The sequence below is a fragment of the Paramisgurnus dabryanus genome, chromosome 10 (assembly GCF_030506205.2).
Source record: "Paramisgurnus dabryanus chromosome 10, PD_genome_1.1, whole genome shotgun sequence".
NCBI lineage: Eukaryota > Metazoa > Chordata > Actinopteri > Cypriniformes > Cobitidae > Paramisgurnus > Paramisgurnus dabryanus.
In genome coordinates, this window is record NC_133346.1 from 7,208,007 (window position 1) to 7,227,995 (window position 19,989).

At 39.4% G+C, this 19,989-nt stretch overlaps 1 protein-coding gene across 7 annotated transcripts in view; it reads right to left on the minus strand.

Moving 5' to 3' along the window:
- Positions 1 to 19,989, minus strand: part of msi2a (musashi RNA-binding protein 2a) — a 197,485-nt gene that overhangs the window by 8,844 nt on the left and 168,652 nt on the right. For 2 of the 7 annotated variants that reach the window (XM_065260674.2, XM_065260707.1), the window contains exons 11-12: positions 12,059 to 12,178; positions 2,810 to 2,998 (exon numbers count right to left, since the gene is read on the minus strand). The exons of 1 other annotated variant lie outside the window; for it this stretch is intronic. In XM_065260674.2, the coding sequence (XP_065116746.1) occupies positions 2,810 to 2,998; positions 12,059 to 12,178 (309 nt within the window). The remainder of the gene's footprint in view (positions 1 to 2,809; positions 2,999 to 12,058; positions 12,179 to 19,989) is intronic. 4 more of the 7 variants (XM_065260691.2, XM_065260681.2, XM_065260699.2 and 1 more) reach the window with 4 other exon arrangements.

Consider the following 19,989-nt stretch of genomic DNA (forward strand, 5'->3'; position numbering starts at 1 on the left):
TGGCGATATCCAGATTAATGTCAATAAATATTGTTGAGTCATCTCGTCAATGAAGAGAAAACGTTCTCTGAGGAGTTTCTACTTCAAATCAATATTTTCGCTATTATCCACTGCCACACTTGATTCTGAGGAATTACTTTGTTTGGCGGAAGAGTTATATTTGTAATAATAAAATTACAACTTATTCGCTGTGTTTTATTTTATGAAATCATGCTATGCATATGATGTACCCGTTTTATAAAAGCAATAAGCCCCGCGAAGCAGTGGTGTTACAGTACATTTTATAACAGCTAAGGGGGTTTTATTTAAAATGCACTGGTAACCCACTGCTTCTTGAGGCTTATTGCTTTAGTAAGAAAGTCATTTTTTTCAGTGCACCTCCAGTGGCGGCTGGTGACTTCTCTTCCGAGTGGCGCAAATTAAAAAATACGTGTTTGGAGTGTCGTGTGGTTTGTCATGTCAAAATATGTGTTTGGTGCAAGATATACATAGGTTCCCATGATGCGCCAAACACATATTTTAATATGACAAGCCACACACATGACGGGCTAAATACGCTTTGATGAGTTTCATATCATCCGCCCTCGAAAAAGTCGTCACTGGCCACCTCCATCAACAAATTAGATAATGATATTAACTTAATGTTTTTGACCTGTACTATACACATTCATCAAATACTTCAGCTTCAAATCTGCTAAATCCGGGCTTCAGGCTATTTAGAAATATTGGATTGTTGTCTGAATCCGTAAGAGTCTAATTTAAAAATGCTAATTAACAAGAAAACATGTCAGACGCACTTAGCGGGTTTTGCATCTATAAACCAGAAAAAAAGAGATGCATAACTTTAGTCCTACATCAGAAACACTGGTGTTTTGTAGTTGGATTACAGAAAGCTGACAGGCATGTAGATAAGCAGGTCACACGGGTTAAAATGATGCATGCACACTAGCGTGTATGAATTATGTTTGAAATCACCTCTTAAAACAAATTACTGAGTTTGAGTCACAACTCGATCAGTCTTACAAGCAGTCCCTGTGCAGCATTTTGTTCTTTTGGTAATAAAATAAATATTTAGTTAAATTCTGCTGTTTATTACAATTTCAATCGTGTCACATTAGAAAAAAACAGCCAGCACTAACTTGCCCCTCCCAGGGCATCGTGTGTCTTATCTCAGTCCTGTGGCTTTCAAACGGCTTTATGTTTGCACTGTAATCTTTATTTCATATAATTGGTGGATTGTGTTAAGGTGCGAGTGCTGTCTTCACTCTTTCTGCCAGAAAAAGGATTTATGCTCCAAATGAAACCCTGGGGCTAAAGCGTTACTGCTATTAGGTTTAATAGCTAAACATGACTTACATTTATTGGCTTTGACTGGTAGCTTAGCAGCACCCATGCTAATTAAAGCTGCCGGCCTGTGATTACGCAGCGTGTTTTTTAGACGCGGGTGACTCATCTGTCCTGCTTCGGCTCCCAGCGCTACGTTTTAATCGATGTCACCCACCGCATCCGGTGGGGGGATAATAAAGTGTTTTGCTGGGACGGAGACGTAGACTTTGTCTTTTCTTTTCTCAACACACACACACACCGATATCATAAGTGTGGATCCCTGAAAGACCTGTAACACATTGAATGTGTCCAAACTGCTACAGCAACAAATGTACATGGATCCTCATACAAAGTCGTGGCTGTATTTAATAGAGCGCTTTCTTTAAATGCTTTAAAGCTATAAACTCAGAGCAATATTAAGGTATTGCAGTCAAAGGGCAGATGAGTTTCAGCTTTCAAGACAAAAGATAAAACATTTTTCAGCTTTATGAGTTTTTAAAATCTAGCAAGAAGCATCAAAAAGAGAAAAGGGTGGCATTGGAAAAGTAAAAAGCCAATAACAACTAAACCTCTAGCAAATCAATGTTTGATCTTATAAACTCACAGACAGATCAACTACAGACTATTGAAAAAAAAAAAAGGGAATGGCCACTCCCACAAGTGTTTTTACAGATATTAAAGTCAACATGGTGTTTAATTATGCAATGTGGCATATTTCTGATTCACAATGTACTGTAGCTAGATTAACTGAATACCATAAAAGTTTATAGATATTGCCATCAGTTCATGTTGCTGTTAACGTTTTTTTTTCTTGACGTGGCGAAGTGCTTGATTGCTTGGCAACGTCAGCCTGAAATGAAAGTTGTTTAGGAGATATAACAATTTGATGAAATATTATTTAGACAATAATGTAAATAAGCCTTGCAATGGGTAAGTAAATCACGTTGACTGTATTTTCAGTTGACTTAAGACAACTGTATTTTGTAGTGATATATTGTAGGTAAGGTCACAGCAGCAGAATCTGCATGGATGCCAATGCAAAATCTCTATGAGTTCATTGGTCTACAACACAACGCCACAGACAACCTCTCTCTGGCTGCCAAATGAAATGAGGCGAGAAAAGTAGGACAGAAGGAGCCGAATCTCAAAGCACCTGGCCTGACTCGAGTCGTAATCGCCACGGCGATTAGAAGCGTACCGCAGACGAGTGCCATGCACGACTTCACCGAGAGAGCAAGACAATGAGGCTTGACTCACATCAGTTTCTCACATATTCAAATCGTGACTAGAAGATTTCAAATGTAGTTTTTCTAAAAAATAAAAACCTTATTTACAGGCACAAAACTGAGGCGTACTGCGGTCTCAACATCAATGTACCGAATGACTGAAATGACATCTTCAGTGTGCCTTATATCCGCATGCAGCAGTAAAAACTTATAATTTATAAGAATAATTTATTAGAATAAAACAAAACTGATCGTACCATACACACCTGAGCTCTTAAAGTGGTCCGGGCTTGGGTGGTGCTGAGAGGGAGAGTTGCAGGTGGAGGTGACGTGTTCACTTTGCAGCATCTGACCCGCATGGGGTGCCAGGGTGGCATAGTCGGCAAACGAGCAGGGAGCCCCGCGCTGGTCACCGGGCCCAGAATAAAAGCCGTAATCAGGGAACCCTGGAGGTAGAGGTGTGACATCATCATTAAGGGGAAAGGTGTTTGTGTGATATGCTGGATGACAACACAGAATGAGGCTGAATGATGTTCACACCCACATGAAGAGACCTCGCACATTGTTGGTGGTTGAAAAGAACCTGAAAAGACCTCATGAGGAAATGAGTAAAAACAGAAATGTAGTGTAAGGTGAGACTCCTTGTTGAAACAGGGACGGAGTAAAAAAAAATTTGCATGTTTTTCAACTGGTTATAAACATCAGATTAGATGAGAGATGATGGTCATCATTAACATACACAAACCCATTTCCTTTCACCAGCATGTGAGATTATGAACGCCTCGGAGAGCATCGCTTGATGCTCCAGCCACGGTGTTATTTATAATCGAGTGTGCGGGGAAGCTACATACAGACCATTGAAAGTCTTCATTGCCCCTTTTGAAACGGCAGATGATCCAATCAAAGAAAGCCAAGATCTGCCACCCATGCTTTCCATGTTCCATCTCCCCTGCTGAATGTTTGCTTTTCATCGGGTCTGAGACCTGCAGTGGCGGCCTGGAGACGCGCTGAACATCACGGCGCTGATTACACCCTCAACAGCTGCCAAGAGTAATCTGAGGCTCTAAGTAGTTTCTCTGTCATCAACGCTGCGACTTTTCCTCACCGTCCGCGGTTTGCGGGCAAAACGCCTGCCTGTCATATTACGCTCAAGCGCCCGAGCAATGGCACGGCTCCAATACTGCCTGCTTACTGGAATTTGTGACTTGATGAATCAAAGAAATGTGCTGCTACACTGATTCCATTTACATCTCTGTCTAAACGACAATATTGCGAGGCTTTGCACACAACATAGAGATTTGCGCTTATAAACTGAATGTATTTGCTGCTTTCACACCGGTTTTGTGGAGAATTCGCAGAATGGATTTTGCACGTGGCATGTAAAATGAAGACGTATAACAGAGAAACACTGTGTTGCGTCAAATGGTTTACAAATATTTATCCAAGTACTGTTTTATGGGCTTTCAATCATTTTATTAAAAACAAAAATCACATTCATTTACCCATCTATGAATCTATCTTTCTATCTATCTGTCTATCTATCTATCTATCTCTCTGTCTATCTCTATCCCTTTGTCTTTATGTCTGTATGTCTATACACCTTTCTGCCTGTCTGTCTTTCTGTCTGTCTGTCTGGCTATCTATATGTCTTTCAATCTATCTGTCTATCTCTCTATCCCTTTGTCTTTATGTCTGTATGTCTATACGTCTGTCTGTCTGTCTGTCTGTCTATCTATTCCTTTGTCTTTATGTCTGTATGTCTATACATCTGTCTGTCTGTCTGTCTATCTATCTGTCTATCTTTGTCTGTCTGTTCATATATCTGTCTGTCTGTCTATCTATATCCCTTTGTCCTTCTGTCTGTCTGTCTTTCTATCTATCTATATGTCTTTCTATCTATCTGTCCATCTCTCTATCCCTTTGTCATTATGTCTGTATTTCTATACATCTGTCTGTCTGTCTGTCTGTCTATCCCTTTGTCTTTATGTCTGTATGTCTATACGTCTGTCTGTCTATCCCTTTGTCTGTCTGTCTGTCTGTCTGTCTGTCTGTCTGTCTGTCTGTCTGTCTATATATCAATTTTTGTCTGTCTGTCTGTTCATATGTATTTCTATCTGTCTATATGTTTGTCTGTCTATATATATCTCTGTCTGTCTGTCTGTCCATATATCTCTCTATCGGTCTATATACCTAACTCTCTAGCTGTCTCAGACCTGCCAACCTTGGAAATTTTTTTTGAGTACAGTAGCATCGGCCGAAAGGACAGAACACGGGTTTTTAACATATAATTTAACACATGCACGCGCACATGCACGCACACACACCTCTTGGTAACTTTCAAGGTAACATGCTGCACATTGCAGTCACTTTTTTCCCCATCCTGCCATAATCTGCTTTAAAAATAATTATAAATGTGAATAAAATCATGTTTAACTAAATTTGCCATACATGGTGATTAATAACACTATTAATGTTAAATACGGTATTCTCCAAAGTTTAGCATGTCTGCACAAACACTGTTAAAAGTGATATTACTGTTAAATAGTAGGAGATGGTTAACCCACAAATGACATTCTGTTATCATTTACTCAACCTCATATTGTGTCTAACCTTCATGATTTATTTCCTGAGTCAAACACACAAAAAAAATTGAGAAAAAAATTGTCGTTTTTCCCTGACTAGCAAAAAATACAATGGAGTGGGGACCAGACACTGTGGTTATCAAATAAAATAACTTGTGTATCAAACAATAAAGAAACTCATAAATGTTTGGATGGTCTGTTCTGTTAACTATGAATATGACTGAATTACATGTTTTAAGTTAACTATCCCTTTAAGACAGTATTTTAGAGTTAACACTGCTTTAAATTCAACCATAACTGTGACAGTAGTGCTGTTAACTGTATGTCTGTCTGTAATTTGTTGTAGCTTTGTTTACAGTGCAGTACAGTACGGCAGGCACCTATCACGTGGGCGCTCAAGATATTCTCCATGTATAAAACTTTATTTGATGTGGTTAATATATGACGTTTTATTTTATTGACAATTATCAATAGCGCGTTATTTCAGAACGCATTTAATCCGCTTCACTCGGATGTCAGGTGGATTCCCTTCACTGAGAGTGAACTTTCAGTTTTTATTTGACTAAAACCGGATGATCTGCCCCATGGTAAAATCATTGTACTTTTTCGTAAGCGCTCAATTATAAATGATGCCCATTTACAAATCAGAAGTAATGTTAGCACATATTGCGGTCAAGTGCACGTTATGAAACAGGGCCCGTGCTATATAAATATATATATATATATATATATATATATATATATATATATATATATATATATAAATATATATATATATATATAAATATAAATATATATATATATATATATATATATATATATATATATATATATATATATATATATATATATATATAAATATAAATATATATATATATATATATATATATATATATATATATATATATATATATATATATAAATATAAATATAAATATATATATATATATATATATATATATATATATATATATATATATATCTTTCTATCAATTTGTCCGTCTACTTATCTATCCGTTTGTCTGTCAATCTATATCTCTACCTGTGTATCTATCTATCTATTTATTTGTCTGTCTGACTGTCTATTTCTTTATCCATCTATCTAAGCAAAGCATACTGTGATATATCAAGTTAGAAAGGTCATCTCTGTGACTGCAATTTCATCTATTTGTGGGCTTTTAATCACAAACTGAGGTCATTCTGGGCCATCAAAAGATCACTTGGGTCTTTATACACAAAATACAGAGTCATCATCTCCCACTCCTCCCTGCCCCCTTGTTACGGACTAAACTGACTTTCACGCTCAATCTCAACACGCTCATCCTCCGCTTCCAGTCAAGAAACAACAACACAACAGCAAAACAAAGGCCAGGCACCCTAATCCATTTCATTGCATGTGCATTCTAATCGCCAGCCGCCCTTGAATTTCAAAGTGGGTTTTGTGCTTCCCGCTAATTAGACAAGCTTCCTCTGTCTGTTCTGCACTCTCTAATGAGATCTTTAACAACAAACAAAAGTCGACCTCTGCGAAAGCTCCTCCGTTTGTTAAACGGCCGAGCGGGGTGCGGGTCGGCAGAAAAGCGCTCGCCCCTCCCGCGCCGTCTTCGCGGAAGCTCGCCAAACACATTCCGCGAGCGGGAGATTGCCAGGACGCCACAATGGTAGCTTCCTGTTCCATCTGCCTAATTCTGCCGATTACAGGATACCGGGAGAGACGGTACACAAAGCAGGCATTCACACACACGACGGATGTACACAGCCGCTTTGTTTACGCTGACATGGACAATTAGCCCTCAGCTGCACAAGGCGCTCAGTCGGGAAGGTCTTATCTAATAAAGGCAAGGAAAATTACCTTTATTGTTCAGGTAGATTGCCTCTAATGATAGTGCCATCAGTGTAAAAGGATATGAATAAAATGAGGCAGAAAAGAGCTCTCCAGTCGGATGGCAAGACGGCAGAAGCAGCCATCTGGGAGCGAGTCGTCGCCTGATTATCTTCCCCTGCTCATTTTCTTTTCAGAGCATACAAATGATTTACTTTCACTTGAGCAAAGGTGAGAAACAGAGAGGGCAACGTTTTTCTGACATCAAAGTTAGAGAGATAATAGCTTTCCTCTGATCTTTCTAAAACAACACGTTTTCGAGCAGCACGTTCGAGGCTCCATGGGGGGTTGTGACGGTGCGGGCATCTGCCGCAGAAACCTATTTAGTTGACGCTCTACAGTGTGTGTGCAAATGAGCAGCTCGCTAATGAACACCAATCAAACGCTGTGTTTTAGTTGTACGGACATCTGCCGTAGCGTTTCATCAGTAACAATATTGCGGCGCATCACGCAATTGATAATTCTGCTGAAAATCTTACTCCAATCTGGGAATAGGGAAACAAAAAGCAATATCACTGCCATGTGTGAAAAACATGGGGTTTAAAAGATAACTGGCAAAGAACAAGAACAGCCTTGTCTTTACGGTCTTCATGCAAATAAATGACCAATTTAAAAGGCAGGTTCATATTGAACCAAATCGATTTAATTCTGACAAACCTCTTCATCACATCATCCCACAGAGAGAGTCTGAGAGCCGAGCTTTTGCATTGGCTCTTAAAGTTAAACGATGTTGGAACGGTGTCAATATCTGACTAAGTAAATGCCATGAAAAGTATAAACACAAGTTTGCATGCTCGCTATTTAACCCAAAGCAGAATTAAAGTGCTGAAGTGTAAAACAAGAAATAGATCAGGGTGTAAGACTTCCCGGTTACAGTATTACTGCCGATCGTATCTTCAGCCCAATTATTAATATTCCAGCTATCTGCGTGAAACAAAAGACCCCTTCTTCCATTCGTTTCTCTTTTTTCTTTCACTCGCTAGTCTAATTGGGTGTAATTACTCATCTGCAAAACAAATGAGTGGGTCGGCGTTGCCGTGACGACCGGATCAGCGGGCCCGGCAGTGCGAATCGTTCGGCGAGCCTCATTTCTGGCGATAATTACCCCTCTCCCCTTCTTTCACGCTCCCAGTCTCACCATCTCAGAGAGGGAGGGGGGCGACGGGGCTTGAACCAACTTCAAACTGGAGTCATCGCTGTGCTGACGCATGCCGTCATCGATAACAGCTCTCCTCGTTTTACCACTTTAGCAAATGACAGACCTGACCTAAAACTGCCTCTCTCTCTCTCTATCTATCTCACCAACTTTAAAGAGAAAACACACGCGTGAAACCACCTAAGAGCCTTCAATTACATCCACAATAAAACAGGCCGGTGTCCATTTTTCATTTACACATCCGAGCTGGTTAAGAGTGCATTCACACGCACGCACGCACGCACGCACGCGCACATCCCCGGTGGCCAACAGAACAAGCCACTTCATGGCGGATGTCGGTAAGTCGGTCATATTGGCCCTCAAATTAGCTTTGAATTTCAGAGCAGCTGTAATTAGCCTCTCCATTTCCACCTAAGTCAATTTAAAAAGGGGAAAAAATCCTGCTGTGCCTGGAGTTAGCTTTCGCTTTCCATTTAAAACAGTCCTTTCTGACCCAACGGCTGGCTAATTAACATCACTAGACCTCTTTTTCGGTAAGTGCCGACATTTAATAAATAATACATATTTAATGTCTTGTCATTTTGGTGCTCAGAAAGGCTTTGCTAATGAATTTTAACACATGATTTATTCTGGCATTTTCTGACGTGCACTCGGGTCCCTGTGCTTAGAAATTTTGTACGGAGGATGTGAATTAGTGAAGGCTCAGTTACAATGCTTCTGACAGAGCTTTATGATATGTAGATGCGCACAACAAGAAAAAGCTTGGGAAGAGTCTTAAAGGTGAGACACTTTTTTAAATGGCTTCTTTGTATCATAAAAATTCTACATCTAGAGCTTCACAGGGGTTTGAAACAAAAGCTGTAGTGTAAAAAACACTTTTAAGTGCATTTATCTTATTTTGCTGAAGGCCTGGGGGATTTTAATCACATGCAGTCCAATGGGAACACTGGCAGCATGGGACCAGAGCCCACAGGGGCCGCGAGGCCAGTTTAATCTCACCTGTTATACAAGAGCCAAAACAGCACTCTGCAGAGATGCTTTATAAGGCTCACAGAGCTTGTTGGGATGAAACGGATAATGATCTCAGATAATGTGAGGTAGTTTGCCAAACAGGAGTATCTTCGTGCCCAGGCAGGCGGGCATGCGGCCCACCGCATCAGAGCAGAACGTAACATGGCGTCGATCTCATCTGCTCCCTTCAAATCAAAGCAATATGCATAAACAGAGCCGGGTGAGGAGGAAAACGATGAGGAAGGTTAAGAACTTCATTGCTACCGCACCTCTGCTAGTTAATTATAACCAACGGACCTGACCCAATTCACCACTAAGTTTGCAGTACTGATAATTCTGTGAAAACCGAAGAGTAGCAGATTTCCTAGGACACTGGGGTTAAATGCAACAACGGCGGTCCATTGAAAAAACCCTGACACAGGACTGATTATTCAAGAAAACATCACAGTACTGTTGAACCTTCGGCACTGCATACTTTCACAATACACCAGGGTACTGGAAACTGCCTCCACTGCACTCCATCTGCTGAGCAAACGCATCACTTTCCACTGATCTGTTAGTGCCTTACGACAACTACCAAATCCCCAGGGACAGAGAAAATAAAGACCAGACGGGAGACAGAAATAGTAGATGGGGGGATGAAGGAGAGAGGAGAAAGCTAAGAAGTTGAGTTTGGTGAGGAGAAGTCCTTCCTGCCTTAATGATCACGGGTGGATCGATCCGCACTCCACTCTTGAGAAACAACAAGTATCCCATGATCCTTTTCTGAGAGAGCAACTCGCTTCTCTGAAAGGGACGCAGAGATCCAGAGGGAGATGTCTCAGCGAAGCAGAAAAGGACGAGGCGCATCAGTCGGACACACGAGCCGGCAAGTTTGTGCACCTGGGAACTCGGCATCCAGAAGGCAGCGAGCCTCCCGTGGAGGAAGCCCTGCAGAGCAAACGCTGTCTCCTGTCTCTCTCTGTCTGGCCCTGGGAGAATTCCAGCGTTATTTCTCTCAACCATACACAGAAAACTGCAGTGGAAAAGCACCGCAGGATCATTTTAGATGAGCACGAATGCAAATCACCAAGACAAATAAGTAGGACTGCAACAACTAATCAATAATAATTTGAATATGAAATTCATTGTCAATGAATATAAATGATAATTTCATTTTGATTCGTTGGTCTGTGATGTCATATGCTTCCACACCATTGTCGCACAGCCGTTTGGTTCATAATAATAGTCAGGTGCTGTTCCTTCATACAGCGCGAGCTGCGTGCTCAAAGTCAAGCAGTTTGTCTTCATACAACACAAGCTACACGTTTATCAGGCGCTTCCTCCTCTTACCTGCATTGCCAGTTTTTTTTGTGAACAAAGTTTTGATTTATTAAGAATTTTTGGTCACAACTGCCATAGCTCCATGTGTGTTATTTTATAGCTTTAAAGGGACGCTCCACTTTTTTAAAAATATGCTCATTTTCCAGCTCCCCTAGAGTTAAACATTTGAGTTTTACAGTTTTGGAATCCATTCATCTGATCTCCGGGTCTGGCGGTACCGCTTTTAGCATAGCTTAGCAAATAGTCCCAAGCTATTAAAAATTACCAAGGGGACTATTTTCGGGCACTGCGTAATATCATTGCGCCTTCTGCAGCCTTGTTACGACAGCAAAGTCCATGATTATTACGCCAGAATGAGAGTATAGTTCCTAGCCATATCTGCCTAGAAAATCGCAACTTTTAATTTTCTGTCGGTCTTAGTACACGATGTAACTACAGAAGGGTCAAGTTTTAAATGGAAAAAATATCAAAACTCTTTGGTTATTTTTTAGCGCGATGCTAATGGTCTAATTTGATTTAATGGATTGTGCTAAGCTATGCTAAAAGCGGTACCCCCAGACCCGGAGATCAGCGTCTGGAGGTCTTGCAGTGCGAATGAGGCCTATAGGCGCAATAGATGCGATTCCGCCTAATTTGCGGGTCTATTTCGTGCGAATTGAGCGTTGCCGCGGCTTTGGCGGAAAAACGTGTTAACCAATCAGGAGCTTGATCTAGTAGCGATGTGATTAGAGAAAGTGAGCGGAGTCGCAAAAGCCCCTCCCATGACGCGAATTTCGGCGTGAATGTCTCAATGACTAGAATTTCACACAGGAATAAAGCAAACAAGACGCGGTAGGCGTGAATTTGTCGCCTCAAACGTGGCTGGTGTAAACCCACTGTGAGGCCATTAGCTATACAGAAAAATGCAGCCAATCATGGCCGAGAGTTTTAAAGTGAATGATGATAAATGAAATGACAGATGAGTAAATACTGTGAAGACTGGAGTCATTTGAAGACAGAATAAGACTATTGAAGCTTTGCATCTGTGTGTGTGTGTAACCCCTTTCACACGGAGCATTGATCCAAGAAATTTGCTGGAGTGCATATGGACACGTGTTGTTATCGTTCAACCCTTTGACCGGGGGTTTTAAATGCAGATCAACATTCACAAACTAAAATATAGCAGAGACCAGAGAGCTCCTCACTATTCACAATAAAGCGGAGATCATTTGCAAGCTTAATGGAACGGTATGCGATGCGCTAGTTTATTATCAAAACAGAAAAAAATGCACGAGTGTGGTTTCACGAGAGACAAAAACAAATTTAAGATGCTTCAAAATGAAAATCCACTTAGTGCATGATTACAATTACATTGATGTTGTGTCTTTTTCAAAATCTTTACGCATCCACAGATTCCAATAAATCACTGGCAGTGTTAAGGAACCAAAATCTAACAATCCCGAGACAAATCCTGAGAAACATTAGTGTATTTTCCCGTGTGAAAAGGGTTTTTGGAGTTTATGGTTAGGGAGGGCGGTGGCTACTCAGAACACAGGCGGTAAAGTCTGTTTACCTGGCCCTGCGTTCTGTGGGTACGCCATGTAGCCGTATCTTTCCCGGGTCTCCCTACCTGAGCCTCGCGCTGCCGCCACAGCCGCCGCCGCCACCGGCCCGTATGCCGTCGCTGGAAAACCTGACAAAGGAAAAGAAATGATTTACTTGTGCTCTTCATCTCAATCAAATTTACAACCGCACAAGCGTAACACAGCTGTGGGGAACAGCTTCATTCAGATTAAAGCAAAGCACACAGGGGACAAGCTACATCATCGTTCAAATAATTACATATAAATCAAAAGAACTCAAATATAATTACTCAAATAAAACCGTTTAGTGCGGCTGGCAAGACGTGTCTATTGAGCTAACAACCCTACAGGACTGTGATATACTCTCTCTCTCTCTTTTTCTCGTAATTACACAAAGCACAGGAACATGGTGCCCATGGAGGAACGTTCGGCTCATCTTCCTGCAAAGTTTCTGAAAAGTAGCTACAGACTAAACTTCACTTCAGATGCCAAAAGCCTTTCACAGTCCCTCTCTAAATGTGAAGCGGACAGCACAGAATTATGGGTATTTATAAAACCTGTCACTCCACCAGGAGGACAGATGTACCTGTTTGCCTGAACGGCACAAGAAGAGATTGAAACCACATGATTTAATGTACGTGGTGACACTGCCTGTCCACCCAAATGTGTCCGAGAGCTGATGGAGACACATCAGGGGCCACTACATCAGTGTGATCATTTGTATGGTGGATATATAGCGTGGCTGCTTGGCCGGCCGGTGACAACGGCCTGTTAAGAGGGAAAATCTGAGCGATTCTCTACAGCAGATCTGAGAGCAGAGGATTGTGGGATTAATTGCTTGTAACTGAGTGCCTATTATCTCACTGAGAACCATCAGAGGACATGTGGTTCTCTTTAAGGTCCATAATGACAGGTAGTAATGACTCAATGTGTGTGTGAGAGAGACAGAGAGACATTAAACTTTGTGTGCGCTCTCATTTGCGAGAGCAGTAAGTACGGCTCCCGTAAAGCTCATTTTAATGTGTTTCTTGTGCGTTTGTGAAAAGTCAATGATTTCTACAAAACTAAATACTGAACTACACAAAAGGCAACCTCGGCTGAATGATATTGTGATTCACGGCATGCAATTTGTTCGTGATAAACTGAAACCGCTGAAGAATCTACACATTTAACGGCAGTGTTAAGTTTGCAGCGTTTAAACAATATAATCAAACACAATTATCATCATTGTAAAAGCCAATTAAAGAAATCCAGCAGGCCAGCACATCGACGGCTCTATTATTTCATAACAAACGTAATTACTGTGCGGTCTCGGCACTTTAATGAAGGCGTGAATCTGGGTTTGACAGCTGCTCATCAGAGCACTAAACGTATGAAAAGAAGTCCAGAGCAATGTAGAGCGCAGCTTTGCAGATAACGCCACAAAAAAACAGTTGCTATGTAATACATTTTTTTTTTAAGTTCATATGCAAAACCCTCTAAGTGCATCTGACATGTTTTCTCATTTTTTATCAAGCTCTTATGTTTATGTAATTTCAGTTTAATGGCAATGAAAATGTTATCAGTCAGTAATTAAAATGCCTTATTTTTACAAATATCACTTTTTACAAACCTCCTTAGTGCGTGCTAACTTTTTGGGCAAAATCTTTAAAATTAAAGTTTAAATTTTCAAAACTTTGAAACACATGCAAATAATAAACTTTCGGAATGAAGATGCAATCTCCGCAATATAAATATATTCCTTGTATAAGGTGTTTAAAGGGATAGTTCGGCCAAAAATGATTTTAAACCCATGATTTACTCACCCCCAAGCTGTCCGAGTTGCATATGTCCATCGTTTTTCAGACAAACACATTTTCGGATATTTTAGAAAATGTTTTAGATCTTTCAGTTGATTAAATGTAATGTTACGGGGTCCACGACCTTCAAGTCCAAAAAAAGTGCGTCCATCCTTCACAAAATAAATCCAAACGGCTCCAGGATGATAAACAAAGGTCTTCTGAGGGTAATCTGCGCGGTGTTGTTGTAGAAATATCCATATTTAAAACTTTATTAACGTAAATAACTACCTTCCGATAGTGCCGCCATCTTAGTCGCGTCCGCATTCAGGATGAGAGCTTACGCAGCCTACAGAGGCTACTCTGCTGCTGCTCTGTGCCCCCGCCCTCCGAATTTGTCATACGTCACTAAGAAAAGTGCGTACACTACGCTAATACTCTCTCCTGAATACAGAGGAGTCTAAGATGGCGGCGCTACCGGAAGGTATTTATTTTCGTTAATAAAGTTTTAAATATGGATATTTCTACAACAACACCGCGCGGATTACCTTCAGAAGACCTTTGTTTATCATCCTGGAGCCGTTTGGATTTATTTTGTGATGGATGGACACACTTTTTTTGGACTTGAAGGTCGTGGACCCCGTAACATTACATTTAATCAACTGAAAGATCTAAAACATTTTCTAAAATATCCGAAAATGTGTTTGTCTGAAAAACGATGGACATATGCAACTCGGACAGCTTGGGGGTGAGTAAATCATGGGTTTAATATCATTTTTGGCCGAACTATCTCTTTAATGGGATGTGAAAGACCGTCAATGTACTGTAGCATGATTTTAATGATATCCAAATTTGAGAAATCCTAATTTGCAGGTTGCACATCAGAAGCTAGTTGTAAAAATGCTAGCACTGTGTAAAAATGGCCTCAAAATGCACCTGTATTCAGGAGCCCTATCATGAAAATAAAAAAGACTGGTTCATGAGATCAGCCAAATTTAACGCGTGCAGAGCAAGTTATTTAATTTGATGATCGACCGATAGCGATTTGCGGATAATCAATGGGAGCATCCCTAATATTAAGTTTAAATTTTCACAGAATGTTATTTGCATTACATTTAGTTGATTTTATGTAGAAAACAGCACAGGCAGGATCACATTTATTCAAATGTATTTTTACCAACAAATAATTCAGTTATTCTTCACTTATTCTCTTGCATATTTACATCACAGTGAAACATCTTTTTGTTCCTTATATTTTATTTTGGTGGCTTAAACTGAAATCTGTTATGTATGAGCCTCCACGTGTAGCTCTAAAAAAGAAAAACAGGTTGAAATACAAGTCAAGGTCAATCAACAGAACAGTTAATGTTGATTACCAAAGAAAAAGAACTGCAACTCGTTACAAAAAAACAAGAAACTAACCTAAGAATAACAAATGTAGTATCAGGGTTCCTACAGGTTTGAAAAAGTATGGAATTTAATTGGAGTAATTTCCAGGTCTAGAAAAGTATGGAAAAAATAAACCAGAGTATTGAAAAATATTAACGTTTCCAGACTATCGTCCCCATTTCGTTTTCTAAATATAAAATTAAGTATTATCTAAATGTATACAGTATAATAAATATATATTATATATACATTTATGGCAATTGGATCAGTCTGCCAGCCCTGCCAAAAGATTGTTTTTACACTTGATCTTATTAGTTTAGAATGACATGAGGGTAAGTAAATTATGACCCGAGTTCGAGTCCTGGCTCATAGACTTTTCCCCATCCCGCCCCCCCCCCCTCTCTTCCACCTCACTTCCTGTCTAGCTACTTTCCTATCCTAATAAAAAGCAAAAACACCAATACTAAATGTCTAGAATGTAACATACCTGTTAGCAGTTGAATTTTAAAACAATTGATCAAAACAAGTTAAATATAGTCAGAAAAATCCGTAGGGAAGTCTGGAAATTTGAGTCTGGAATTTTGAAATGAAAATTGTGTAGGAACCCTGTCGTATAGACGGTTTCATCGAATGCATGCGCGTTGTGCATCCGAACAGAAGGGAACTTCAGGTCTGTATTTATTTATCGGTCTGGCTAGTGGCTAAACTAATCTCTGAAACAAATACCTTGTCCAAAATAAAATGTTTTGGTTTGCTAAAGACGATAGGAGTCGACGAGGATGGATCACAGCTGTGCCGAGAGGTTTGGCAGTCAGGCAAGAATCCAAGGACCTGTAGTTAACATTCTATACATTCATTTGACACAGTTAATACTTTATACGCGTTAGATGATTTATGAACAAAGGTCAATTACTTTTGTTTCCCTTGTTATCAGAAATAAACTACCGTAAAGTACTCTGTTGTTATTGATTCTATCTGGAAGTCTACCAGAAGTTGTGTTTAGTTCACAAAAGCAATTGTTTTTGTTGTTGCTGCCGAAACCGGCTATAAACACTTACTTTTCCACCGTGTACTACTTTTTAGGGATGTTTTCTGTGGTAATCAACATTATGCAACAATAACTGTTGATTGACCTTGACTTGTATTTCACCCTGTTTATCTTCTTCAGAAGTACACGTGGAGGCTCAGATGTAAAATAGGCATCACTTTAATTATCTACCAATCAATATCAGTACATGTCACAAATGCTGATTTCACTGCAATACACTTTATAGCTCAGTGGTAGAGCATTCATACATATTGTTAAAACAATTTGGTTTTGCAAGTCAGATCAACCTACTATTTTGAGTTTTGAACTTTTTTAAAGTTAAAGTAACATAAAAACATATGTTGATTTGGCAAAAATGGTGCATTATTTACGGACCGTGGGGCAAAAACTAACGCGGGGTTAGTTGTAACACGGAGTGTTTACATTGTTGCACAGGGTTGAGCGATTTGTTTTTTTCCGTATTGATTTCACACTGCCAAAAGACGATCTCCCGCAAATTATTGGAAATGTATAATGTTTTTGGTAGCATGTAAGTACATTTTTTCATCATATGTTTTTTCGGTTTCTGAGTGTGTGTGAAATATCAAAACCAAAACGTTAGCAACTTTTTGGGTAGACTTTAAAAGAGTTTCACCCAGCGGGGTTAATTTTAACGCTGTGTTAGAAATAACCTCTCAGCACTTACGATATGAAAACCGTTAGCGTAATTATGCCCGCTGTTTTAAATAGGCTACACACGAATGATTGCTGGCTGCCAACAAAATAAATGTGCTTGTCTTATCAAAAATCGTGTGTCAAATTTTTTTCATATGTTTAATATTGATTGAATAAGGTCACGTCAAAGATTGAAATCATAATGAAATGAATGGCTAAAATCAAACTTTGGTGTTTATTATCTCAGAATTTGATTTTGAAACTGTAGTATGGTTACAGACTGGGTCACATATAAAAAAAATGTTTTGTCAAAATTGTGCTGCTTTTTCTCACATATTTAGACATTTGTATGCATTTATAATTGAACTATTGTTAGAAAAGGGCTGGATGAATGAATTCAGTGTAGATACCTGTCTATAATAGACAGATATATAAAACAATATCAACTTCAAGTATATAGACAAAATAGTATTGAAATATTTGCCTGCAAACTTAATTTTTAGCAAGTGTTACAACTAACCCCCTGTCTGTTACAATTAACCCCACCTATGGGGGAAGTTGTAACGTTTGCACTTCTGTCACGTTTGGTGTAATTGTCCAAGAATGGTAAGTAAAAGAAACAAACTTTAAATGGTCATTTGTAGCAGAGATGTGTGTGTTGCTTGTGTAAAAATATAATTCATCAAACTCAAATATTTTTTAAAGCCAAAACGAAAAAGCGTTAGGTTGTGCCCCGCTCTCCTCTACTGATAAAAATGTATATCTTTTAATGCACTTGATAATAAAAGGCCTGCAAAACGCATAAATGTAAATTTGTAAATGTTCCTGTAGCTCATTTGGGTAAAGCATTGCACTAGTAGTGCAAAGATCATGGGTTTGATTGTCAAGGAACACATACTGATAAAAAATATATACCTTGAATGAAAATTTATGTATACACTTTTTATATTAGATTGTTTAAAAGGGGCTTTACGTGCACTGCAAGTCACTTTAGATATAACTATAGTTGTAAGTAAATGTGTGATATATAAATGTTTTTTTATAATTCAATAATGAACCTCTTGAAGAGAGAAAATCCACAAATTTACTAAAACCCTTCCTGTGGGTCAACAAACTGAAATAAAACTTAAGAAAAAGATATGTGTAAACAGATCCTGATGAAAAATAGGTTAGTTAATCCTAAATCTCTGTGGTCTCTCTGGTTTAAATTACCCATGTCTTTTCCTGTTTCTTTCCTCAGTTCATTAATCTCTTCACAAAACCCAAATCAGTATGCTAATGCTAACGCTAATGTCGGTCATGCATCCCTGCCTCTCCTTCGCGCTGCTCGCTGTTGCCGAGCAAAAGTGTCCTTCCCCGAAGTGTCGCAAGTCATTCATACTTGTTTTCTTCCATACGCAGTATCTTCGGTCCCCTAGCGGCCTCTTCCCGCTCTGAAGTTAGCACTGGAACAAAGTTCTTGTGAGAGATTAACTTTGGCGGATTAGGTGGGATAATTATTAGATCTCTGAAGCTCATTGTTTTCCGTTTCCGCCGTGAGTGGCTGCTTGAGAGAGGCACTGCAGCATTAAATCAATTTCATGGGCTTTTCATTATGGAAGAGATAACGCCAATATTTAGCATTCAGTTTTATGGCGTTATTTGAATCTGCTCCAGCGAATGGGCTGATGGGGAGAAAATGCCTGCTGAGAGGGCATAAGGACGAGGCGCTTTCCCTGCTGCTGCTAAAGCCCCCAGGGCAACGTAAAACCACACACATGGACCCTGAGGGAACACCCAAGGATTTAAGACATCCAGAGCTTAGTGATAAAAGAGAGAGAGGAACCTGGACAGACTTAACCAAACAAGTACACGCTTGCTAACCAATCTCAGGAACAAATGGACTGAAATGACATTATATGATATTAAACAGGTCTTCGTATGATTTCAGAACTTTTGTGCAGGTCTGTCTTTGTTTATAAAAATATTTCTTAAAAAATTGCCAGTTAACCCTATATAAGCTGTACAAATGTTAAATACACAACTTTTCACATTTATGCAAAGCGTTATTTTCAATAATCAAGCTATACATTTTATATCAGTATGCACTCAGAAAAGAGGTACTAAAGTTCTCACTGGGACTGTACCTTTTAAAAAGTCCCAATATATACACTTTTGGTACAGATATGTACCTTTGAGGTACCAATATGCACCTTTTAGGTACAAATACTGCCCCAGTGACAACTTTTGTACCTTCTTGTACCTTATTTTCTGAAAGTGTGTGATAGAGCCATGACCTTTGTGTTGCTGATGCAATACTCTACCAATTAAGCCACGGGAGCACACTTGACTTAATGATGCAATAAAAATCTCAGTTTTCTTTCCTATTTTCTTATATCATGTCCATCTGTTGTTTTGTGATGCAACAGATCGCAGAACGCTGAAGGTTACAATGACACAGACAGCGGCAGACGACTCACATCTGTGTTCTTTGCCAAAGCAAGGATCATTATTATTTTAGTTCCGACTTATGAATTTAAGCAAATCTTTACTCTTATTTTGGTGTGTTATAATGGACATGATTGATACTTTAGAAATCACAAATTACGCCTGAAGGATGATACAACGGACAAACCATGCTCTGTATCTAAAGACCACAATATCACAGAAATGAATCCATCCAGAACACCCTAGAAATGCCCTGAAATTACCAAACAACCAACCTAGCAATCATCCATATTATACATTTATCCAAATAACACATTTACTTCAGGTAGATGTTGCACAGAGTAAGACTGTTCTCTGGTCAGACTGGGCTAGAGCAGCACAGCTTAAAGAAACAGCTGCAGAAACAAGGCACAATTCTTAAAACGAGTCTATAAATGCCTCTTATGTCTCGTATCAAGCAAAATAATACTGTAAATGTACAAAATCTGTTTCTTTAGCTTTAACTGCTTAATTTGAAAGGGAAAATAAAAGCAGCTAAATATATAACAGCTGCCATTGTAAGAGCTCAGTAAGACTTGTTTAACTCTTTCACCGCCATTGATGAGTTATCTCGTCAATTAAAAGA